We start from the raw sequence: 24,990 nt of genomic DNA on the forward strand, positions 1-24,990 counted from the left end.
TGCTAGAAACTAGTCAGGCACACGCTCTGTTGTTCAGACACAAGGTGCGAGTTTGGGCTCTGGAGCCCGCTAGCCAGGGTTCAAATCTCACCTCTACCGCCTCCTCGCTCGCTGAACCTTGTCTCAGTCTCCCCATCTGTAAACCTTGTACAAAACCATCCCCCCTTCCTTCCAGGGGTGTGGAGGAGCTCGGATAAGCTAATGCAAGTGCGGAAATGATCACCGTGCCTCGTAGGGCGGGTGTTCATAGTACGGCGTGTGTTAGATCTACGCCTTCGACGTGCTGTTTTCGTGTCTATTAGAACTGCAAACTGTGGAAGTGGATTCATTCGTAGCAACTCCGAGGATGAATTCATAGGCAGCGAACCAACATTCAGTGGGCACTTACTGTATACCAGGCACCAGCCTAGCTGACTCCCAGGGGCCCTCAGGCAGGAACCCCACAAAGGAACCCGCCCTCGTGCGCACCCGGCCAGGGCCTGGACTGCCCAGAGGCCTTTGTGCAGCTGAGCAGGGAGGCGGCAGTGAAAGCAGAATGGGAGGGGGGCAGTGTGGCTTCACGCGGAGCTTTTCAAAGCCCGGATTCTGAAGGGCTTCCTGTTTTCTCAATCTAGGAAACCAGAGGAGTCAATCCCTCATGGAAACTTTCCATCGCCCTGGCGTTCTAAAAATAGCTGGGAGGCAGCAGTGTGGGCACCACGACCCTCGCTCTAGGGTCGTTTCCCTCCTCAGAAGGCAGAGGCCGGGGCTGGGGCCCAGGAGGGGATGGAGGTAGGAGACGCGGCCAGCAGGCCCACGCGGCCTTCCCCTCCTGCCTTCTAAAAGCGACTTCCAGGTAGAAGCTAATTGTAGCATCTGGAAAAGCTAAGAACACGGTGCACTCAGACCTTCATGGGGTTGGGGTGGGGGGAAGGGAGGCGGCTGTGCGCTCCAGCCCCGAAGGGAGGCCTCGAACCCCACAGAAACCTCCCCGGGTAGAGGAACCTTCGCCTGCTGAAACCTCAGAGTGTGCTCCCCTGGCTGTGAACAAGGAGAGAAAGTTCCACAGCAGAAGAGACTGCTGGGCTCACCACCACGGCAGCGGCAGCGCAGCCCCGTGGGTCTGGGAACCTGGAGGGTTTCTCTCTGCTCCAGCACTTCCTCCAGAGCCCGGTGTTCTCCCCGTAGAAGGTCTCCCCTTCACAGCCAAGGGTACTGCCCTCTGAATCGATTTCCCGGTGCCCACCATGAAACCCCTCCTTGGTCTTTCCCCAGCTTCTGCCTTTAGGGGGAAGAGGGACTCCAGACTCAGCCGTGTAGCACGTCATGCTCGGGCTTTGGTCTCACTCCCTTGCTCTGCCCCCTTAAGGTCTCCCTCATGCAAAAACCCTGCTCTGGGCCCCACCTGCTCTCTAGGGGCCTTGCGACCTGTTGCCGGCTCCCTGCACCCCGGCGGGCCATTGGGTTTTCACCTGCACCCACTAGGCCTCTGCCCCGGCTGTCTCGCTTGCCACCTCTAATGTCTTTCTCTACACTCCTTCATCCAAGGCTCTGCTCCCCCTCCTTCAGGAAGGCTGCCTGGGCACTCTGCAGTGCACACCCAGAGTCCCTCCCAGTTTCACTCTCCCTCTATCTTCTGCCAGTCATTGGTTCCTACAATTCGCCAGCTAGTGCTTTGGCCGTGGTCTTGTTCCCCACGGAGTCTTCAGCTTTTAAGCAGGACGTCAGGACAGAGGAAGTGCTCACTGACACTTCATGAGAAAAAGGAAGCTCAGGGGGGGAATTAGGCAGCCTCAGGTCTTACTGACAGCTCTGGGCTGGGCCCCAGCTCTGACTGAGGTCTGAGTGCTGGGCTGTGGGTCAGCGCTCTACATTTCTTTCATCTGGTAAACACCTAGAGCATCTATTCCATGCCAGCCTCTGTATCTTTCCTCCCACATCTTCTCAAACTGGGCCATGTGCTTTTCTGCAACTAGCCCCTCTCCTTGTCCCAGCCCTGACTTCCCTCCTGCCCCTGTTCCAACGCCACCTTTTCACGGGAGCTATCTCCTGCTCCCACCCTCGGGCCCTCACTCCCTCCAAAAGCAAATACTGAATTCTCCAAATGCCTTGCTTGCAAACTCCTGGGCCATGTTATCTGAGTTCCCTGTATCTCCACGGTGCTCTGGATAGCACTATGCACACAGCAGGCACCTAATGCATGCTTCTCATCCCCCCCACAACCCCCAGGGATCCTGCATCATCAGCCTAGGTCACTTGGTTTGGGGAAGCACATTTTCCTCTGTCACCTAATTGACAAATGGGTTGCCTGTCTATTACTTATCTGGAGCCTTTTCTCTACAAAAGAATATAAGCCATTCATATTTACTGGAAGCTAACCATGTGGCAAGCACCATAATAAATGCCAAGTTTTTCTTATACCAAACCCAGTAATCCTATCCTTGTTCTACAGATGGAGATAGGCAGTCACCAGCCATGCTAAGTGACGGCATCAGGATTTGAACTCGGGACCCATGTATTAACCTCAACGCTGTACGGCTACACGACTGATGAAGATGCTGTGCTATTAAGTTCAGGAGTCATCACCTTCACCTTTCTTCCGTGGCCCTGGGGTCCCCCGTGTCCGGAAAAGGTAAAGGCAGCCTCTGCTAAGTTAACAGCCGCGAAGGCCAAGTGCCGGGTGGTTAAGGTGGTCACGGAGTATCACTTTCTCAGAACACGATTGAGGCCAATGGTGCTGACTCTACCACAAGCTCCCCTGACCTTTTATCACCCTCTGAGCGACGGCTGTGCTGAAAACACAGATGGACGTGGGTCCCACCTCAGGATGATTTCTAAGCCTGACACCTGAGGCAATAACCAGACAGGAAAAGATGGACAGATGTATAATTGTAACAATACTTACATCTTTCTCTTTAAAACTCCAAAAAAAAAAAAAACTGGTAACATAATAAGAAAAATATAACTATTCTAATAACATGGCTGTAGGCAAAAAAAGTAGACTAGGGACCACCAAGCCTTGTCTATCAAGGACCAGACAAAACTGTTCTCCGAGTCCTGGGCCAGGCGGCCCCTTGCTCAACTGCTCAGCTCTGCCGCTGTGGTGTGAAAGCCGCCACAGACCTCATTTGTGAGCAAATGGATGTGGTCGTGTGCTGATAAAACTTTATGAAACCGTAACCGGCCGGGGGGCCAGATTTGAAAAGACCAATTACCAACTGGCCAGAGACTCCGCGTACCAGCCCCTCGTCCAGACCCAGGGCAGAGAAGAACAGGGAAGTGTGTTTCCTTCACCTGCTTTGGGGGAGTGGCAATGCAGAAGTCAATGCCTTCTACTAGTGAGGCTCATCCAACAATTCCAGGTGTTTATTTCTAAAAAACCTGGGTTTCTGTTAGCATCCCACTCTGCCCTAGGAATTTTCTGGTTCACCTGAAGGGGACACTTGTGTGCTGACTTCCTTCTCTCAGCTGAGCGCAAAGGTGCTCAAGCATCACCTTCCAGAAGAATGACTGCTCAGACCTACCTGCATACGGAAAACCACGCCGATCTACGGTAGGTCTAATTTAAAAGGCCGTGAGGAGTCCTTTTGACTCTGGGCCTTGCCCCCTTAATTGCTGAGTTTGGAACTTCATCCCCTGAGAAAGCAACAACAGGAAGGAGTGGACAGACCCCATCCTGCTTCTCTCCCAAACCTCAAGCATGTGTTCTAAAATCTGGTTAGATCACGTGAGTGCCCACGAGAGTCTGGGGCCGGCCACAAAGGCCACAGCCAGAAAGACACTCCTGGGGCTTGGATGGGAACGGGGGAGGCTGCATCCTCCAAGGCCAAAGAGGCTGAGAGCCCGGACAGGTACAGTCCCGCCCCCCCCACCCCCATCCCCCATCCCTTCGACGTCTTCACTTGGGAGACCCAGGCTTGGGGCGAGAAGGCAGGAGCAGAAAGCCCATGAGTTGTGCCCGGTCTCGTCCCAGCTGCTGGTGGGGAAATCTGCTCGGACAGCCGAGCGTGAGCTCCAGGCCTGTGTTCCCCACTAGCATGTGGGAAGGGGCTCGGAAGGAAAGGCGGCTGGCGGTCTTGCCCTGGGACTTCAATATCAAAACGGATGATCAGTTCTCTGAGAACAGAACTCTCCCCGGGCTCTGTGTTTTGCTTGCTAAGCAACTTCCCAGCCATCGCGGCCTGCTCTGCGGGCACTTGGGAACAGTGAAGAACTTTCTGCAGGGGCCAGGCCAGACGTTAGAGGCTCAGTGACAAAGACCAAAAAAAAAAAAAAAAAAAAACCCTTGACAGGCCTGAAGCCCAAAGCTGTGGGTGGGGTGCACGGTGGTAAATCCCCCTGGGGCCCTGACGATCTGAGCCCGCCTGCCGCAATTCCCAGGCCCCTGTCAGGTCAGAAGCATCGCCAGGTGCTAATACCAGGGAGGGGAGAAGCACACGCCAACAGCCCTAGAAGGACTTTGGTTACGTGGCTTGTGGACAGTATCTGACAGTCCCTGCTGGGGAACGTGCCAGGGCTACACCCCCGTCCCCCTGGCCCCTTTCGTGCCGCTCCTGGGAAGGGCTAGGATCTTGGCAGAGCCAACCCTCCGGGCAATAGGATTCTGGGGATCCCCCCGCCCAAGGCCTCTGTAAACACAGTAAAATTCACCAGCGTGCTGCTGCTCATCGGGGCCTTGATGGAAGGAGCCCACTCTCTCTGACAAATAAGCCATTCAAAAGCCACAGCCCAGGGAGCCGGGGAGAGGTCAGGAGGCCTGTAACCCCCACCCCCCACCCCCTGAGCCCACGGGCTGACTTCTGGGGAGGGCTCACCACACGCAGCCCGCCGGGTGTGCGGGTTCTACCCAGAATGTCAGAGGCTCCCGTCACAGCAGTGACATCCCCACCGCAGAAAGTGGAGCAACGGGCCTCCCTGACCCGCAGGGGCCTCCTGGGCCCTGGGCCGTGGAGTCTGCGGTGGCTCCCGGGCTCTTCTCTGCAGGCCCAGAATCCCGACTCCCTGGAGGGAGGTCGAATGCGGGAGGCTAGCTCAGGGGCGCTGCTGGGTTCTGCTGGGGTCAGTGGGAAAACCCCCTCCACCTCGGACCAAGCACAGCAGCCGTGGAGAGCAGCTTGCCGGCTCCACTGCCCTGCCTGGCTTCCCTCGGTCCCCAGCGCAGAGCGCCCCTCCTCTGACACACAGTCTGACTTAACAGGATCCACCGGGCAAAGCTGCACAAAACCAAAACAGAGCTGGTCCACCGCAGAGCACAACCGACCATTCAAATGTAGGAACAGGACCTGGCTGTGCGCTTCCTGGCAGAGGAGGAGGCGACCTCTGGGAGACATGCAGATTCCCAGAGCCTCATCCCCACCCCAACCTGGATACTCCAACCTCCCAGACAGTCTCAGGGAAGTCCCCCAGGAGTGTCCCCTTCCGGGGGGGGGGGGGGGGAGTCCGGCCCTTAAGAGCAGGCAGTGTGGTGTCTATGAGGATGGTGGGAAAAGTTTTCTTCTACAAGTAATTCAAGTTAAGGAAACACACAGCTGGAAAACAAAAGGAGAAGCAGAAGATGTCAATTACCTTTAACTTTGATTTCTTGGATCAAAGATCACAGTCATTCTGTTTCATAATATGTTTTGTATCCAGCTAAGGTGTGTGTCTATCAGCTCTGAAAAAGATTTGCAAAACCGTTTTTGAGAAGAAACAAAAAAAATCACCTTTGACCTCTATCATGCTTCTAACTCATGTTAATATCATCCACGTAATGAGCAGCAACCCTTGGCCAAGGGCCACTCAGAACCCAGGACAGAACTGAACCCTCTGGCTGTAGTTTAAGCCCACATTCTGCATCATCTTAACAACTGTGCTAGAATTAACCCCAAACCAGTGTTTAGAGGCCCTGAGAGGAGGGACTTGGTGCAAAGAAAGGAAGGTCTCTGAGATCAACGGGCATCAGCAAGGGTTTCGTGGGTTTTCTTTTTTCTAAGCTACACAAAACAGCGCTGGTGCCTCCCTAGCTGAGCGCTGCAAATCAGGGCCAACCAAAGAGGCAACGTTTTAAAACTCTAGCTTCTGCAGTCAAAGGAGAATCAGCATTTCATGAAAAATCTACTCAAAAGTAATCCTCCTTGGGGCTTTTCTATATGCTAAACTGGAACCCTGGTTCCTTCCTAAAAGTGATCTAACCTCAGTGTGCATGCAAATTCATCAGACTGCACATTTTCTTCCCTTTTTTTTTTTTTTTTTTGGTTGATGATGAGAAAGACTTACTATTTTTATAGCTCCTACCCAGTCCAAGCCCTGAAGGCCCTTAAAAAGGGCCCGTGAGCTATCTACATTTCAAGCCATTCTCTTAGATCACGTTTTCTCTTCAATTTCCATAAGCCATACACTCCCCTCTACCATCCCCTTTGAATGGACAAAGTCCAAGGCCAGGGTCTGTTTTGAGTGCCTGCAGTTAGAAACCTTTCCTGGGATTAATTTCTCACAGGGAGTGATGCAGCTTTCACTAGATAGAGCTTTACCGGCATCAGGAGGTAAACCAGGACGCTCTTTGGATCTCCACGAAATGCCCCTTTCAAGGCCGAGCTCACTGAATCAGGAGAGCCTTTCAGCGGTGCTGCAGCTACGGGCCTGACCCCCTAGTGCTGGGCTCCGGCAGGGTCTGGTGGGGGTTAGGCACAGGACCACCAACCAGCTCACCTCTCTTCCTCTGTAACCACGGCTTGCACCCTGCATGTCAGGCCATCTCCTGAAGCCAAAAGGCCCACTCCCCCCAGTTCCGGGTGCCGGTGGCCGTCCTGTAGCTTCCTCACTCCACTTTCCTCTCTCCACTCCACAGTGGCTTATACCAAACCCAAGAGCTGAAGGCATTGTCAGGCCATTCCCTCGGGGCCTTAAAATACCACCTGTATCCTGACAAATCAGTGTTTCCAGCCCCAGACCTCACCCTTGAACTTCAGGCTCAAACCTCTAACTGCCCACCAGGCAGCTCCAACTGAACACGGCCAAAGCTAATCTCCTGTTCCTCGTCCCCCTGCCCCAAGTAACCCTATACCACTTGTTCCCACCATAGGAAATCTTCTCCCTTCTTCTGGTTGTTGAGGCCAATCTTGGTCACAACCCACATCCCTCCATATGCAAATGTTTCTGGATTTACCCTCGAAATCTACCCAGAAACCAGCAGCCTCTACCTCCTCCTGTCTCCATTGCTCCATCGCACCCCCCCCCCCCCACCTCCCTGAGCCTGGGCTGGGACCCCTGGTCTCTGCCCACGGCCGGTGGACCTGCTGGCCTTCAAGGGAGAGCAAGGGGCTCTGTTGTTACTCCCGGAAAAACCAGCTCCAAAAGGTGCTACCGGGGCCAAGGTGCGTTCACCCCGTCCGTCTGCACCCACTCAGCACAGAGGGGTCATCGGGGCCACGCGCAGGTCCAAAGTCGCGCGCCTGGGGCAGTAAGTCAAATCTGGGGAGAACCCCGGGGACCATGCCCTTAAGACCAGCCAGCTGGTACCCAAGAAGCCAGCCCTGCTCTCTCTCTCTCTCCTCCCCGTTCCTCATCAAGAGTGTTCAGAGAATTTGTAAAACATCAAACTAGTTTGTGGCCTTTTGAGGTGCAGCTTCCTGTTTAGTCATGAAGTTTCACTCTTTAATGGTCTGTTTCTTGGTGGAAGACAGAAGCGCCAAGAGGAGAGGGAGGGCCTCTTTCCATTCAACTAAGACCCCCAGACTCCGCTCAAGACCCAGATGCCCCCAACCCCTGGCCAGCTGTTCTCTCCTTCAGGCAGCTATCCAGGTGCTTGCTTTACCTCTCTCGGCCTCTCTGGGGAGTGCTGGGGGGATGCCCATTGCTCAGGTCAGGTTACTGAGGCACAGAAAGATGGAATGACTTGGCCAGGACCAGTGCCCTGCGCTGGGCGGAGCTCGATAAGGCCTCTTCTTCAGGGACTATAGTCCCAGGCTCCCTGCATTTGGAAGACAGTCCGGCTGCCCTGGGAGCTGGACAAAAATGCAGACTGGTGTCGGTAGCCCTCAGAACCAAAGCGCTCTGGCAGGGACATCCGTGTCCGTCTCGTGGCCTCTCGCTGAGCCACACACGGGGATAAGAATGCCTTCCTGGCAAGGCTGCTGTGTGGATTAAATGAAATGTTCTGTCTGACTTATGCACAGGTATTTATAAGCTTCACAACAGGGTCCCCTAAAGAAGAAAAATGGGAGAGTATGTGAAAGGAGATGGAGACCTGGCCTAACCATTCTCTCAGATAACCAAGAATGTGACTCTCATTTCCCTACATGGTTCAAGAGGAAGTAGGTTCTTTTGATCAGCATGACTGCTCTGACCAGTTGTTAGTAATATGGAGGAGGACCACAAGAGAGAAGGCCATGCTTAGAATTACCTGGCAAACATCAACAAACCCTCCCAAAGCCAAGGAGAGAGCCCTCTGGTCCTCGAATCATTACTCCATTTTGTGGTCTTTCATGAGGCTACAGATAAAGACTAACGCAGTGATGTATTTTTACAACACTAAGCACAAATCAGTAAATCATTCTGCTGGTGCTGTGGGTTAGAGGATCATTGAGGCTAGGGATTGGAAGTGCTTCACTGATTGATCAACACTGATAATTAACATGCAAGCCCATGGTATCAACAGATAAAATGCAAAAACAGACCCAAGAATCTGTCACCCTGACAAATCCTGCAACTAGCATCTAGTCTCCTAAAAACACGAGCGTGCTTCTGTAAGTGTGGTAGAATCAGATGGGGGAAAACCTGTGTGCATCTGTTTCGGGGAGCTGACAAGAATTAAAGACTGGTCCAAGGTGCATTCAGTTTGACGGTTCCACAATGAAAACACCGATGTCCCTCCCAACCGCAGTAGAAATGACTACCACCTTACCCATTTTCTACTTTTTCCAGGGTTCCACATGAGCTAACAATCTAGAGAAAAACAACTTGGACTTTCTCTCGGCTAAGCTGCCCTACAAGGAAGGACTCACTGACTGTAGAAACTCAGACCTGAGCTGGGTTTGCCCCTTCTGCCCAGTCCGTTTCTCCAATTCAGCAAAACTGCTTCTGAGTTCAGGCCGCTACATCGCACCTCTACTGGCAAGCAACCACACAGCTTCTAAGGTAGCAACCACAGGCAGGAAAGCATTCTAAACAAACCCCCGCTTGCTTCCTTGTCCCTCTGCCATTTCATCACGGCCTTGACCCCAAACCTCTGCTGCGAGGCATCAGCCGCAAAGCAAGCATTGCAAAATAAGTTGTTGGCCAAACAGAAGCAAAAGAAAAGCACTTACTACTACATCCAGTTGAGATTTGGGAAAGGAACAGCGGTCCAAACCCACAAATCAGCCTAGGACCGCAAATGAGATGATAAAATAAATATCTAATTGTTTGGGAAGCCATTTTTCTCTTTGGGGGTGGAAGGAACTAACCAAACACTTCCTCGAAGACACTGGAGTGTATTTTCTCCTTGTCCCGTGAGACACGGGACAGAGGCTGGGGACGGGGGTTGACAGGTGGAAGCCTGGTGCGCTAAGAAGCACCTGCCTCCCAGACACTTTCCTCGTGTCACGGAATGGCACCAGACTTTCTCACGGCCTCTCCGGAGCTGGCCCGAAACCCCGTCCTGGCTCACAAGACCCTGCCTTCAAAGACCAGCATGGCCCTTGGACGCTTGGAAAGGACGCACTGGCTTTTTAGTTGACTGCAACTCTGGCTCCACCTCACCTTCCAGATCCTTCTGTATCCTTCCACATCTACCCTGATCAGCTCAGAGCACAATCCAGCCCGAGAAGGACACCCCCGCACACACATCCACAGCCCAACACAAGCCTGTGTCCTGTAAGGAGGCCTCCTACCACTTCGTACTCCCTTCCACGATACCTTCCTCATCTTGAGCATCTTGTCTTGAAATCCCCCCAAAAGAGTTCAACCATGTCTGCCTCCCTCTAGCTTGGGTTGGCGTAAGACTTGCCTCCTGAGGGTGTAGGCCTGACCCCTGGTTCCCTTGGCAAGCCCTCCCTCTGGGGCCCAGCCCTGGGCAAGCCCCCTTGCCTCGGGGAGGGAGAGGGCAAGTGCAGGGCCAAGAACCTTCCACCTTCCTGGTTCAGCCAAGGGCCTGTGGGTGGGTGAGAGCAAGATAAATTAGGGACCGCCTGGGCCACCCAGCCCACTCCTTCTAGGCTCAAAAAACCTACTAGCTTCTTGCAAAGAAATTTTGCCAGGCCTGAGCAGGGACCAAACCCAGTCCTAAAGGTCTCCAGTGAGACTCATGGTCCTGGACCAGCCACTTGTTGCTCTCAACTCAAAGGCTGGCCAAGGGACCGGCAAGGACTGTGTGTGTGACTACACTAGGTGTCCCTAAGACACAGGCAGACAGAGCCCCAACTCCTGACTCACCGCTCCATCAAACACTTCACCTCCAGGCCCAGCCGTGAACTAAACTGTGCCCCCGCCGTGGCTATGTTGGTGCTCTACACCCCGATGTGATGATATCGGGAGATGGGGCCTTCGGCGGGGGGGTGAACAGAGTCGAGGTCGTCAGGGTGGGACCCCATGATGGGATCAGTGCCCTCATCCACAGCTCGTACACTCTCTCTCTCTGCCACGTGCCAACACAGCAAGGAGGCGCCCATCGCGAGAGGGCTCTCACCAGAACCCAGCGGCGCAGGCACCCTGATCTCAGACCTCCAGCCTCCAACAGTGGGAGAAGAGGCAGCCTGAGCTGAGATGGGCCCGTGAGAAGTCTCCAGCCAGAGCACCTTCCTCTATCTCCGTTTACGCTCACATGGCAGGCACGTGCAGCAAAGCAGTCCCGGTTAGACTGTCCGAGGTTCCAGGGCTGGCGTGGCGGGATCTGAACAAGGAGCTGAGCTTCTGCTATGCCCGCAGCGCTTCCGGTGCTCCCACCGCATGTGGGCCGGCTCCGGGCTCGATGTCACAGCGCGCCAGTCTGTCCCCACCCGGCAGGACACGGGCTTCTGATGGCGTGTGTGACCCTGACGAGGGCTCTGCAGACACTGAGGGCACAGGACCAAGCAGGTCACTCCCCAGGGCTCTGCTGCCTAACCCACAGAATGGGCAGCAGCCCGTGTTACCCAGCAGGGCCCTGTGCTTAGCCTCCAGCGGGCACGATGCCGCGCTCGCAGAAAGCGTGTAACTCTGGCTACTGGTATGGACTCGCCCGCTGCGCAGACGGCATTTGGTTAAAGACCAAGCGGATCAGACAGCCGCCCTCTGTCACCAAAGCACTTTCACCCCGGCAGCTATTTCTGCATTTTCAGAGTGGGTGGGTCTGAGGTCGGCTGTGCTCTCAGAAATGCGTTTTCACATCCTGCCGAGAGGGGCCCCTCCAGGGCCACCCTGCGCCGTGTGGGCCAGCGGCATGCAGAACAGCCCTGAGTCACCCACGCTCTGCAAACCAGAGGCCTCCGGAAGCCAGCCCAGGCATCGGGCCCGCACAGCACCCAGCCACCCAGACATCTTACCGGCAAGATCTCGGAGCTTACGAGAAAAACGCCACACGGCACCAAGCTGTCCCCAGCTCTCGGGATGAGTAAACATGGCAGTTGTGAGGCTCGGGTTCTGGGTGGGAGGCCAAGGTGCTAACCGGGAGGAGGGCCTGTCACCAGCAAATGGGGAAGACGGCTCAGCTTGCAGCCACCATGGGAATCCTCCTGCAGCACCATCCGGCAGCTGGGACCTGCTTCTCTGAAGGCAATGCTGGGCAAAGACGGGTCCCTGGGATCCCCTAACTTTTAACAGGCTGACCCAGTAACAATCAGTCGTGTAGTATTTGAGGGAAAACGGCGTGAGCTAATCATGTTCACTCTAGCTAAGCTGGGGGGGATGAGATTTAAGAAGCAAAGAGGGGCCTGGCAATGTCAAGCGTCGGGTGCATGTCTGAAAAGGGACACGGTATGAGGACATCACAAGACTGAAAACAGAGCTGAGGCCCAGAGCTCAGAGGAAGGTGGGAGCTTCCCCAGGAAGGACGGGAGGCATCCCAGCCAGCCCTTGTCAATAACGATCTCCAACATCCTACAAAACCACCAGCAACCTGTGTTTCTAGACTCATGGAACCCATACCTTTCCATGCTTTCGATGTGATTCTAGCTTTGGATTCTAGTGACCATGTGCAGATCACACGAGGCACTCCTTCTCCAAAGAAAGTATAACCATCTTAGCCTCCACGGTCAGGGGCCTGATCGGGAAATCCAGGTGACTCTAGAAGATGATGGGCGAGCGGCTACCAGACAGCAGCCAACTACCGCCGGAGCCTGCGTCCTGTGGATAGCCACTGGATTCCACTCTCATGGACTTTCTCCAGCTACCACTAACCCATTCCTCAGACACAGGGAACCCCCTGGCCCCGGGAAAGTCCACACCTTTAAGATCAAAGAGAGTACACTTCTCTTCCTCACATTCCTCTGACCCCCTCAGCCCACCTTCCCACACTCTAAGCACAGCAAGAATATTTACACCCCAGGGCCTTTGCACTTGCTGTTCTCTTCTTCCTTCAGTACTTATAAGGCTCCCTCATTGAGCTCTCTGTCAAATGTCTCCTCCTCTGGGATACTTCCCCTTACTAGAACAGCAGGCCTCTATGCTGCCCACAGCTCTCTATTCCTGCTTCCCTTGCTTTGCCTTTTTTCCCAGCACTCAGCTCTACTTGGTTCTGTCATTTAGACTGTGGGCTCAGTGAGGGCAGGGCCTTTGAGCCTTTCATTCATGTAGCATCCCCAGTAGTGACCATAGACAGCGGCTGGGTAACTGAGTGATTAAAGAAACAAGGAAACAAATGGGTGGACGAACTCTGGCTCGGGGTAACAGCAAACCCAGTGCCAACGTCGTCGTGGCAGAACAGAGTGGTCTACTGCTTGTCCCTTAGAGCACATCCCAGGAGAAGCAGTGACACATCGTGCGTTGCTGTCTTAAGGGGGAAGCCAAGGCCTCTGAGCTTGGGTCGTGATGTCACCCACCTGGCTCCCTGTAACTAGTGACATCCTGGCTCAGAAGCTTCATGGGGCCCCCTTCCCCTTCTGAGGACCGAGTGTGGACACAGCGAGCCTCCTACAGCGCGTTAAGGACTGTGGGACCTGGAACCCCAAACCTTGGTTTTCCACTAAGTCTGACTCAAAGACTTCTCTATCCTGTGCCCATTTCCTGTGCTGGCTGGGATGGGGCGAGAAACGGCCCATGAAAAGACCTTCGCAGGAGGAAGGTTTTAAGAGTCGCGCATCTGCGGGGCGCCTGGGTGGCTCAGTGGTTTAAGCCGCTGCCTTCGGCTCAGGTCATGATCTCGGGGTCCTGGGATCGAGTCCCGCATTGGGCTCTCTGCTCAGCAGGGAGCCTGCTTCCCTCTCTCTCTCTCTCTGCCTGCCTCTCTGCCTACTGTGATCTCTCTCTGTGAAATAAATAAATAAAATCTTTAAAAAAAAAAAAAAAAAGAGTCGCGCATCTGCTGGAAACCAGAGACTCTTAGGCATGAGACGGCCAGCCTTCCCAACCGAAGCCCCCCATGTTCCTGACCCTGAGCACGCGTCCACGGAGGCCGCCGCGCTCTGACGGGGGAGGCAGGGGGCAGGGCCATCGCGAGCTCAGGAGGCGCATCCCAGCCCACGTGGCAGGCTCGGAGGCCCGGGATGACGGTGAACCCTCGTGTGAGGTGGCTCTAACTTTCCTCCTGTTCTGAAGGATGACCTTGAACAGGTTCTAGAAAATTCCACAAAAACGGCTCAGTGGATTAAGCCGCTGCCTTCGGCTCAGGTCATGATCTCAGGGTTCTGGGATCGAGTCCCGCATAGGGCTCTCTGCTCTGCAGGGAGCCTGCTTCCTCCTCTCTCTCTGCCTGCCTCTCTGCCTACTTGTGATCTCTCTGTCTGTCAAATAAATAAACAAAATCTTTAAAAAAAAAAAACAAAAAAAAAAACAAACGCAGTATTATACAAGGTTTTGTTTTGTTTTGTTTTTTTTCCTGCCTGAGCTACAGATTCAGTGATCTCAAGTCGACGGAAGGACTCAGTGTCAGTCTGCGCAGCCCAACAAGCTGGTTCCACCACGTCCACGGACAGGCACCAGTCCCCAGATGGCCGAGACATTTCTGGAAAACAACGAGCTGGGGACGGATCCTCCCAGAAACCAAGACCATCTCCAAAGCGGCTATAATGAAGTACCGTCGCCGAGGACAGAAAACCTCACGTATGGAACGAAACCGAGAGGCCAGGAACGAGATGTACACACCGCGGGATTACAGGCCCGTGGGGAGAGCACGGACTTCTCAGCAGACGGTCTAGGCCCACGACGTATCCGTATGGAAAACCATAAAACGCAAACCTTACCTCGCACTGGACGCAAAATCAGTTCCAGCTGGATTACGATCTCCAGGGTGAAAAGTCAGACTACCACCTATCGGAGCGCGATTCGTAGAGGCTCTTTAAGGCAGCCGGGTGGAAAAACATTTCCTGCACCCGTCCTCCAGCCTTGGGGAGCATCGGACTCACCTGGAGGGCCTGTAAGGAGCCGAATGCTGGGCCCCACCCTGGGGTTTCTGATTTACCAGGTCTGGAATTTGCATTTCTAATAAGCCCCCAGTCCAATGACACATTTTGGGTAGCACCACCCAAACTACGCGCAAAAAAAGTTCAAACCTTGCGGAAAATCAATTTACCTTAAAAGTTTCTGTTCGTCAGAAGTACTTTTTCACACATACCAGCTATGCAAAACCACTTAGAGATCGTCCCCGTTCCCAGCGCTGGGAGGCTGTGGAGCTGGGCCGTCGCTTCTGTGCCGCTGGTGGGAGGACAAAGTACAACCGCTTGGAAAGACAATTTGATATTGTCTACTTACAGCCGTGTACGCCCAGTGCCCTGGCAATTCCAGCTGGCGACATAACCCTACAGAAACGCCCGTGTGTGTATGTGTGCGTGCCAGGAGACAGAGAAAGAATATTCCAGAAGGCACTGTCTGACACAAGCAAAGGGGAGAAATCTGGAAACGGTCAGAGGTCTCCCAGTGGGACGGATCCAAGAGTTCTAATGATGGAATACTACACAGCAGAGAAAAGGAAAGCACGATAGCTACCAAAACGACAACATCTGAATCTTCTTAGGGAATGATCCCGTTTACGTACCCTCCACAAGCACACAAAACTAAACATACTACTGTGTGGAGAATCAAGCAGGTGGAAACGTTAGAAAGAAAAGGAAATGCCAGACACCGAACTGAGGACAGCGTGACTCGAAGGCAGGGGGTGAAGAGGATACATCCCTGGCCGTGAGCCCTGCGGGAAAGACGCAGCCGTGGCACCCCAGGTCCCTCCTGACGCGGGAGCACACCGCCTCTCGTTAGGTGGTCTCCCCCGAAACACGAAGCAGAATTGATCTGACCCCTTGGCTCACTCCTGATTTGCGGGAAATACTGGGGACGGAGCAACCCGTCAGAGGCCCATGGGGCTTCGATCCGCAGAACCAGCCTTTGTGTGAACCACCTTGCTTCTCGAAGGAACACGAAGACAGCAAAAGGGAAAAAGAGGACGGGGACGGGAGCAGAGGAAAGAGATGAAAACATACTCCAAACAACCACAACGTGTGGGCCCCGCCTTGGATCCAGAGTCAAACGAGCTGTAGGAAAAGAGAGAGAGAGAGAGAATAGGGCACTCAGGAGACAAGTGAAAATTTGAGCACTGGGTTCAATATCAAAGAATTACTCATTTTTAGCGGTGACAGTGAAAATCAGAGAAAAGTTTTTTAAAGAGCCATCTTGTAAAGAAACCTAACTGAAAGGTTTGCAAATCACAAAATTTTCAAAGACAGAAGAGCTACAAGGCACTGATTATGTTCTTTTTCTTTACACTCAGGGTAGGGACACAATATTTGTATTGTTATATCTTATGTATATACATGTAATAAAAGCAATTTGGTACTGGAAAGAAGGGACGGAGAAAGGAAAGAAAGAAAGAAAAAGAAAGGAAGGAAGGAAGGAGGGAGGGAGGGAAAGGGGGTGGGGCAGAGAGGAAGAAGGTGGGGGAGGGGTAAGGGAGGAAGGGGCTCAGGTAGAGAGTAGAGTCATGGAACTAGGCAGAGGCAGACTGATGAGCCCCACCCCCTGCGCCTCCCACTTGAGCTAATGCTTGGAAAGGAGCAGCAGGAAGCAGCGCCCCTTCAGGGGATGGGGAAGGGCCTGGAGCACACCTGGGGCAGGAGAATGCCTCCTCCTCCGAGAGGCCTTCCCTACTGACTCCATCTCACAGCACTGTTCCTTCATGGCCTGCCTCGCCATCGGAAACGCATTTCTGTTGTACACACTATCCCCACGCTCCCTTAGGCTGTAAGATCCACGGCCCGGGGACCTGCCCTCCCCCGCCCAGCACCTGTCCGTGTACCTGGCTGGCCACAGGTCAACGCACGGTGTGGGAGGCTGCCAGGTCCTGTCCTAAGACACCTGCACGCGCTGACCAGGCAGGGTTCACGAGGCCCCACCGGGAGATGTTGCTCCATTCCCATTTTGGAGGTCAGTAAACGCAGGCTCTCGCTCAGAGTTAGAGCCAGCAGGTAGCCGCGCCAGGATCTAAATGTAGGCGGTGACGCCCAGGTGCAAACTTGAAACCCCCCTAACCCTGCACTCCTGCCCTGCCCGTAAACCTGGGTTTAATGGTAAAGACAGAGCTTTCTGTTTGGGCCTAAAATGAGCGGAGTTAACCCTGATCATCCAAGGAGAACCGACTGAGCCAAGTGCTTTCTCGTGCCCATACTAGCGCCGGGGCTGTTCCTTGGCAGACGTAGCTGTGGCCCACGCACGCCATGCGCACCCCTACACTCGCCTTACTACACACCACAGGGCAGGGGACGACGCCGATCCCCTCTGACTTGTTTTCTGCTTGGTACACAGTAGGCACTCAGCAGATGTGTTGAGTGGAACAGACTCAAGGGCACACAGTTGGGGCCAGGACGTCCAGTTTTCCCAAACAGAAACTTCCATGCCAACCTGCACAGGAAAACATGCCGTCCCGTTTCTCCTTAAGAGACCTGCGGGCGTGAATGAGCCCCTCCTGGAAATGCAAGGCCCCCACAGGAGGGGGCCTGGATCTTCTCAGGATTCCCGCCTCAGCAAGAGTGACTTGAGACAAAGGGTTCCACTTCGGTCCCTCTGCCAGCACCAGCCACACAGAGGGGCTCCCGCAAGGCTAAGCGAGAGCTCAGAGCACCAGCGCCCCAGGGCTGTGATCTGGAGTGAGAACTTAGGAAGCTCTTTCCAGGGCAGTCCTGGCCACAGTCAAGTGCCAAGAGGCCATTTTGGGGTGAGCACCCAAAAGCGGGCGAGTCAAGGGACAGCGACTGCAGAGGGGACAGGAGACCATCCTAGGACCTTCTCTCTGATCAGAGCAAAACAGGGCGCCAGCCGGAGTGCAGGAGCTTGGACCAGTCTCTGCAAGGGGCCGGGGGTCGGCAGGAGAAGGGAGTTCCAGTTCCTGGGCCGAGGCAGGAATTTCTCAGAAGCTTGGCAGCCTGGAGAACACAGGGCTGGTTTCTGTTTTCCACCCCCAGAAACGCCTGGAACCGCAGCGGGAGGGAGGCCCCACTGGCTGCACCAGGCCTGGCCAGGAGAGCCCTGGCCAGCCCTGGGATGCAAACACCGTGCTGTTTACAGAGGGAAGCCCGGGCCAGCTCGGATGCCCGTTCCGGGTGTCCCCGGCCACCTCACTCTCAGCCAGGCCCGGGGACACTATCTGCGGGAGGAGCCGGGGGCAGGCAGGCAGCCCCGGCGGAGAGAGGAGGGGCGCACGTGCCAGCCAGGCCAGCCTCCTGGCGCGGGCAGGGAAGGGGCTCGCGGGTCTCCCTGCAGAAGAGTTGCCGCGGAGCCCAGCGCCAGCCCCGGCCAAGCCCAGCAGAGGACCGGGGCTACTGCGTACACACTCTCCCGGGCAGCCTGCTCAGGGCTTGCACAACCGTTTCCATGGCACCGGGTTTTGCTGTCACAACAACCACAGGATGGCCGGGTGCTGGGCAGTGTGGCCGGCTGCAGGCGAGAAATCGATTTTCTCGTGGGCCCCGGGGCCAGCTCATTTTTGAAGGCCTGTCCCCGGCTGGGCCCACTGGACAGTGGGGGGCCCACGGAGCACGGGGCTGGGACGGAACCCAGGGCCTGGCTGCTGCCTCTCTGTGCCGTGCACCGGCCCGGCAAGACCGTCAAGGCCAAGGCACAGCTACTTTTGGAAACGCTAGGCCCTGGCATGCCAGACCACTGAGATACCCCCATCACTTGCACTGGATGTCATGAAACTATTGCCGCAAAGGCTAAAAGTGGCCACGGACATCTCTTGTTTATGGGCATTCTGTGAGACATCCGTCACTTCCGTTCTGCAGCTCCGTCATGGGATTTAGAGGGTTAGTCCTCCACTTTGCTTCTCTCAAAGGGTCTCTCGGGCCTTTTGAAAAGCTCACAGCTCTAGGTTCCAAAGCTGTCCTGATGAGGCCTGATTCTGGGACCGGGACACAGGCTGTCACCCACTTTCATGCACTCTCGAACCCTGCTAGCGGGTGTCCCAAGGCTGTGTATTTCCACTCCTGAACTTCCACGGAAAGAGGTAGCATCTTGCCTCAAGAACACATAGACAAAGTAGAGAAAGAACGACTACACGTTTACTCGCAGGCTGTGTGACCTTAGTCAGTCGCCTAACCTCTCTGGGCTAGAGTTTCCTCACCTCTAAAATGGGAGTAATAGTAGTACTTGCCTCCGGGGCTGTTGTGAGGGTTAACCTGTGAAGGTTAAATGAGTTAGCACGGTAAAGTCTTAGCAGAGTGCCTGCCACGCAGTAAGTACCATCATAGTATCCGCTACTATCATTATTATTAAAAATAAGTATTACTGTTGTTTCAGGATGAACAGTCTCGCATCATTGAAGAGCCAGGCAGCATATGGTGTCCGTTCTGTTCTCAGGCATTCACTCAGTGCCCTACGTCTCACCTGCGGGTAGCTGGGCGAGGCTTGGAGCAAACAGGGGCAAAAGCAGATGTTGCTGAGGACCTACTGTGTGCAAAGCCATCGCAGGGTACAAAGTCAGAGATGGTAGTCCTTCCCACCCAGAGACGCGGACTTGAGCCAGGAGGAAAAAAACAGAAACACCTGAGAGGTACAGTGACGGACAGCAGCTGCCAGGGGCCGTGTGTGTCTCCAGGACTTGGGGGGGGGGGGCCCTCCCCACTACAGAGAGCTGGGCAGAGCCTCGAAATGCTGGCTGGACTCCAGAAGGCACAAGAGGGAGGGGATGGCATTCCAGGCGGAGGTTATGGTATGGGCACAAGTTCAGAGGCAAGAAAGTCTGAGCACAGCCATATGGCATCTTCCACTCAAAGCCGAGAGGGGCGGACAAGAGGCACAACATTGCGTCCAAACAGTGAGAGGAACCCGAAAGCAGAACTAACAGCTTTCCATTTCAAAAACCCCGTTTTTTCATGCAAGCCTGTAGGATCATTTCTCAGCCCTGAAGTGTGTTCCTTTATTTTTTTCTTCGCAATTTGCTTAAGGAAGACGTGCATATAGCCAGGAAGAAAAAGAAATCCGTAAATATAAAAACACCAATGGCAAGAGGTCTCCCCGCGGCTCCTGTCTCAGCTGCTCGGCACCCTCTTTGGGGACTGCATCTTATTAATAGGCAGGTAGGTTGCTTCCAGTCATCTGCTAGTGAGGACAAGAGGGCAGTCCACACCGCGCCTCTCACTCGGGGACAGGGGGGCTCTGCCAGATGGGCCAGGGGCCCTGAGATGAGGCTCACTGTGTCTGAGCAGATCACTTCAAGCCGGAACAGACAAGAGGACATTAACGAAGGGCTGGCACATCCCAGATGTAAGGATGGGACATTCCTTGGCTCTGGACAGAGAGGACGGTGACAGGGGACACGACAAGCTGCCAGTTACTCCCTGCCAAGTGCCTCCCGTGGCCGCTGTTACAGGCATCGGCCACGTGTCAGTCATTTCAACCCAGAGCACCCTTATGATCCCCCTTTTACAAACAGGAAAGTTGGGGGTCACAGGTATTTAGTAACTTGCCTAAGACCACACCCCCACATTCCCTAGGCAGCTAGCCAGACAGGGGAGACAGGGACAGAGTGGGGTGGGCATTGGATTCCCGGGGAGGGGGGACAGCATCCACGGTGGGGTGTCCAGGAGGCAGACAGATTGGCGGGTCTGCCGTGAAAGCCCATTTTCTGGAGGCCCATCAGATGGAGGGAGTGCAAAGGCCTAAGATGAATGTTCCATTCCGCTTGTGAATTGTATCTAGATGACTCTCAGGCCATCGATACACACGTGCCTCTGACGGCTTCTCCTCTGGGCTCTAGCTCTGTGACCTGAGACAAATCCTTCCCTTGTCCCTCGGCCTGGACTCACAGCTGCGACGGGAGATGGTAATTAGTCTCTGCCTTCCAAAGGTGCTCATTAAGTGCGAGAGACTGTTGTCATAATTATTTCCTGTACTCGCCAGCCTGGCAAACACACACTCCACCCTGCCATCTGCCAGCAGCTTCCCCTCCCTCCCAGTATCAAAACCAGGCCTCTCACTGTGGCCTCTGAGGCCCTCTGAGGCCCTCTGTGGCCGGGTCTACCCCCAAAACCTCCCTCTCACTCACCTCCTGGCCACGGCTATCAATGACACGAGACCTCTCTCTGCCCTCCACACCAATCAGGCTTCCTCCCAGCTCTGGCCCTTTGCACATGCTGTTCCACCTGCCTGGAATTCCCTTCCCCCATCTCCTCCTCCAGGTCTCAGGGCCAAGCCACCCCCTCAAGCAAGCTGTCCCTGGCTGTCCCTATCTGAAGTGCCCCCTCCTCGACCATCCCCTTGTTTGTTTTATTCGGAGCACCGAGCAACAGCTGAAAGCCTCATTATGTATTCGTTGATTTTTGACAAACATTTTCTCCTCTGGAGACAGAAGAGGGCCTCACGCACTGGGTTTGCTGGTGTGTTCCAGCCCCCAGCACAAAGTCCAGCACGCAGTCGGTGCCCATCGGATGGGCAAGCAGTCGGTTAGAAGCAAACGAGAAGGCAAATGCCCCAAAGATGGCTCCCGGACGTTCCCTGAGGCAGCCAGCCCACCCGCCACAGGCTACGGGAGGCCAAACCCACACTGCCAGCCCTCCCCAGTTTTTGTGGGGCACTTTTCACACATGCCTCACCCAAGGCCACAAAGCAGGCTCTGAGTCAAGCTGCCTTAGACTTCAGCTACTTGTCAACATCTGGCCCCAAAGCCACTGTCCTGGGCTTTCACCAGGAAATCCACTGTGCACAGCGAGAAACTGCTTCCTGGTGGCTTTACACACCCAGCGAGATCTAAGAATTCTCCAGTCGACGAAACAGGCTTTTTCTAGAGTAGACCCCCATGTACCGAAAGTACGTGAGAGTCTGGTCAACATTCCACGTTATAAAGGTGTTGTTTCCACCAGAATCGGCACTAAATCCATCAGACTGCTGGTTCTTAGCAGCAGTTTTCCACGCTGAGGGGTCACCTGGCTGTCACAACTGGGGAGAGGCAGGTGGGCTGCTGGAATCCAGTGGCCGGGGACCAGGGGTGCTGCTAACCGTCCTACCGTGCTCAGGGCGGCCCCCACAAAGACTCATCCAGCCCCAAACGTCCATAGTCTAGAGGCTGAGAATCTTGATTCAGGCAAAAAGATAAGAAAATGTTCTGGTGGTTCTTGGACTGAGGAGAAGTAGTCCCTGAATTTGGGGAGAATCAGTAACTAGGTCCTTGAGGCCTTGTTCTGTTTTAGATTTTCCTCGTAGTGCTATGACCACTGGACATGATCATATCTATTTGTTTAACTGTTAGCTCTGTTCCCCAACCAGGAGGTAAGTCCCATGAAGGCAGGGACTCCCTCTGCTTCGTGCACGACTACGTATGCAGAACCTGGGAGGCATGCAATAAGTACTCATGGAACAGATGAAGAAACTCCTAAGAACATTAAAGATTACAAAATATCCAACCTCCTTTTGGAGCTATTTTCCCATTATGATCACACTTCATGTGCAGAAACCCCAAATCTCTTCTCCTGTGACCCAGAGTCACAGGTTTTGTGATTGGGAAATGTACATCCTTAAAACTACATTTCCCAGCCTCCCTTGCAGCTCAGTGTGGTCACATGACAAGGCTCTGGCCAATGAGGTGTCAGATGAAGGGATGTATGAGATTACCGGGTCACCCTGCTGAGAGGAAGGGGCATGCCTTTCCTCCTCCTTGTCCCCACCCTCTCCTCCACGCAGGAGCTATCTTGGACAATGCAGATGGGGGTAACACCCTGAGAATGGTGGAATGCTAAGACAGAAGGAGCCTCATCTTGGCACCTCGTGGCCAGTATTGCAGCCCTGGACTGTTTATGGCCCTGCTGTTATATCAGAAAGCAAGCCAAGCATGTCTTGTTTAAGCCACTGTTAATTTTGGGTTCTGGTTACAGCAGCCCTGTATACCTAATCAATGCATAAGTTTCTCCTGCCCTGCAAACTCCAACCGCTTTGAAGCTGGAGACTCTGCAATGCTTTGAGGAATACCTCCGCCAGCCAACGCACAGGTGCTGTCTTATGTTGTCCCCTTCACACGTGCAAGGATCATAACCCTGAGTCTACACACAGGATTCGTTCCTCCCCAACACTTCAGAAGAAGCATGTTGTTAAGCCAGAGAAAGAAAGGAGAGGAAGTAATAACATCAAGACCCATCGAATGATGAGGACAAAAGGAAATACCCCAAAAAAGTCTATTAAAATCCAAAAAAAAATTATGTTTAAATCTATGAATTCATAATGGAAAAAAAAAATCACCACAAAACCCTAATTGATTGCCCCTGGAGGAGGTTAAGGAACCAACCCATTATTTTAAAAACTTGGTAAATAAAGGGAAAGAATCAAGCATTCATCCTTCTTTTCCTATATGAATTCTACCATTGTCAATGAAGGGACATTTCTCTTTATAGAAGTTTTCCAACTAACAGAAGAGGAAGGGAAGACAGAATTAGAACAGAATATCACCATTTTGCCATTAACGTACCACTGAATCAACGGAGAGAAGCACTATGGACAGTTACTAACATCACCTCCAAGAGAAGAAACCTGACACCATGTGCTTCCTGACAAAGGGACACACCACAAGCTATGAGGCCATCTTGGCCTCTCAATCAACTGAGCTTCTAGAATCAACTGCCAATTTACAGGAAATGGAGAAGATGGGGGGATGGGGATGCTTAACCTCATTCCAGGACTATAACTGCCAAAAGCCAGACTGTAAGAAATGTCATGGGATAACAAAGCTGGGGTTTTTTTTAACAAATAAATGGTAAAATAATAATAATAAAATCAGTTCGGGGGGGGGAACCACTAGATTAAAACAGACTTAGAGAAACCAAGGCATCCCCCCTTAGAAGGTATGGGCCTGGTCTGAATCCCAATTCAGATAACCTATAAAGTCATGAAAACAAAACAAAGGGGAAAAAAGAACCCTTTACCATAGGTATGAGACAACAGGAAGTTTAAACACTGGACATTTCATGATAGTAGAGCATTTTCACGAAATTTCATACATGCTAAGAGTATTAGGAGTGTTTTCTTTTCCTCTGAGGCACACAGAGCACATATTTACACATGCAATGATATGGTTCTGCTCCCTAGAATTTCTGATGTCTAGGATTTGCTTCAAAAGACTACAATGGAATGGGAGTGGGGGATGGTGGAGGTATGGAAGAAAGGGCATCAGGCGGGAGTTGAAAACCATCGACGCTGAGTGGTGGGTTCGTGGGTACACTGTGCTACTCCAGATTTGGGTAAATCCAAAACATTTCATAATAAAAGGTTTAAAAAAAAAAATCTTGGGGCGCCTGGGTGGCTCAGTGGGTTAAGCCGCTGCCTTCGGCTCAGGTCATGATCTCGGGGTCCTGGGATCGAGTCCCGCATCGGGCTCTCTGCTCAGTGGGGAGCCTGCTTCCCTCTCTCTCTCTGCCTGCCTCTCTGCCTACTTGTGATCTGTGTCTGTCAAATAAATAAATAAAATCTTTAAAAAAAAAAAGAAAAAAAAATCTTACCCCCAGCTACAAAGAGGGAGAAAGAAGAAAGATAGAGGGAGCTAATACATCGTGAACGTGGTGGTCTACCAAGTGCTGAGTTAGGCAGCCACGAATGGGAGTGGCCCTTCCAGAAGATGGTCACCAATTCAGATCCTTAACAGGTCAGAAAGAAACCCTGACTGAGTGAGGTCAGCCAAGTACGAGAGGAACACCCCCACAAGCATGATGGCAAAACACAACGGCATTCCGTCCATCTTCAGGAGACAGGAGGGAAGGATAGGGGGCTGCAGACGACACAGGTATGTGCTCTAACGGAGGTGGTCTCGACAGTAGGCCGGCCTTGACTTTGATTGCAGGGAGCCACCATGCAGAACGTGGGGCCCAGGGCAGCCGATTCTTGGATTTTCCAAGGAAAGCCTGAAATCTGTATTTTTATGTGCAATCTCCCGGTTTTTAAATGTTGGCATCTAATCCAAATATTTTTGAAAATACTGTGTGGGCCAAACAAAATATCTTCAGGCTAAATGGAGCCCATGGAACAGCAGTGGGCTGCCCCTAGTCCAAGTACTGAAGCAGACCACAACTCGATCCATCTGCGAGAAGTGGAAAGGGTGCATTAATCAACTTTGGGTCAATTCTTTTTTAGGCATCCAGGAAAGCTGAAAATTTCAAAAAGACACCACCAACTTCCAGAAATCTATAAGAACCGGCTGCGGAACATTTCGAAGGCGGCGTCCACGTAAGTCAGCTTATGCAACAGAACCTCCCCTCTGTCCAGAGTTTTGGAAACTAGCAACCAGGGAGTGTCCTTTCAACTTTCCTGGGATGGTGGAACTAACAGGGTTCAGATGCTACCCATTTGCCGGTTTGCAGAACGCCTGGGACTTAAGTCCAAACCACTTGCAACAGACGATCCCATCATAAAATCAAGTCAGGGTGCTCAGCATCCATGGTAAAATGACCAGGAAATGCTCCATTT

At 53.3% G+C, this 24,990-nt stretch overlaps 1 protein-coding gene across 7 annotated transcripts in view; it reads right to left on the reverse strand.

The window, feature by feature from the left end:
- Positions 1–24,990, reverse strand: part of NFATC2 (nuclear factor of activated T cells 2) — a 156,654-nt gene that overhangs the window by 5,641 nt on the left and 126,023 nt on the right. For 2 of the 7 annotated variants that reach the window (XM_045981374.1, XM_045981373.1), the window contains exon 10: positions 5,545–5,632. The exons of the other annotated variants lie outside the window; for them this stretch is intronic. In XM_045981374.1, the coding sequence (XP_045837330.1) occupies positions 5,589–5,632 (44 nt within the window). In that variant the 3' untranslated portion in view covers positions 5,545–5,588. The remainder of the gene's footprint in view (positions 1–5,544; positions 5,633–24,990) is intronic. 7 annotated transcript variants of the gene reach the window in all.

This window comes from Meles meles, chromosome 16 (genome assembly GCF_922984935.1).
Source record: "Meles meles chromosome 16, mMelMel3.1 paternal haplotype, whole genome shotgun sequence".
In the NCBI taxonomy this organism is placed as follows: domain Eukaryota; kingdom Metazoa; phylum Chordata; class Mammalia; order Carnivora; family Mustelidae; genus Meles; species Meles meles.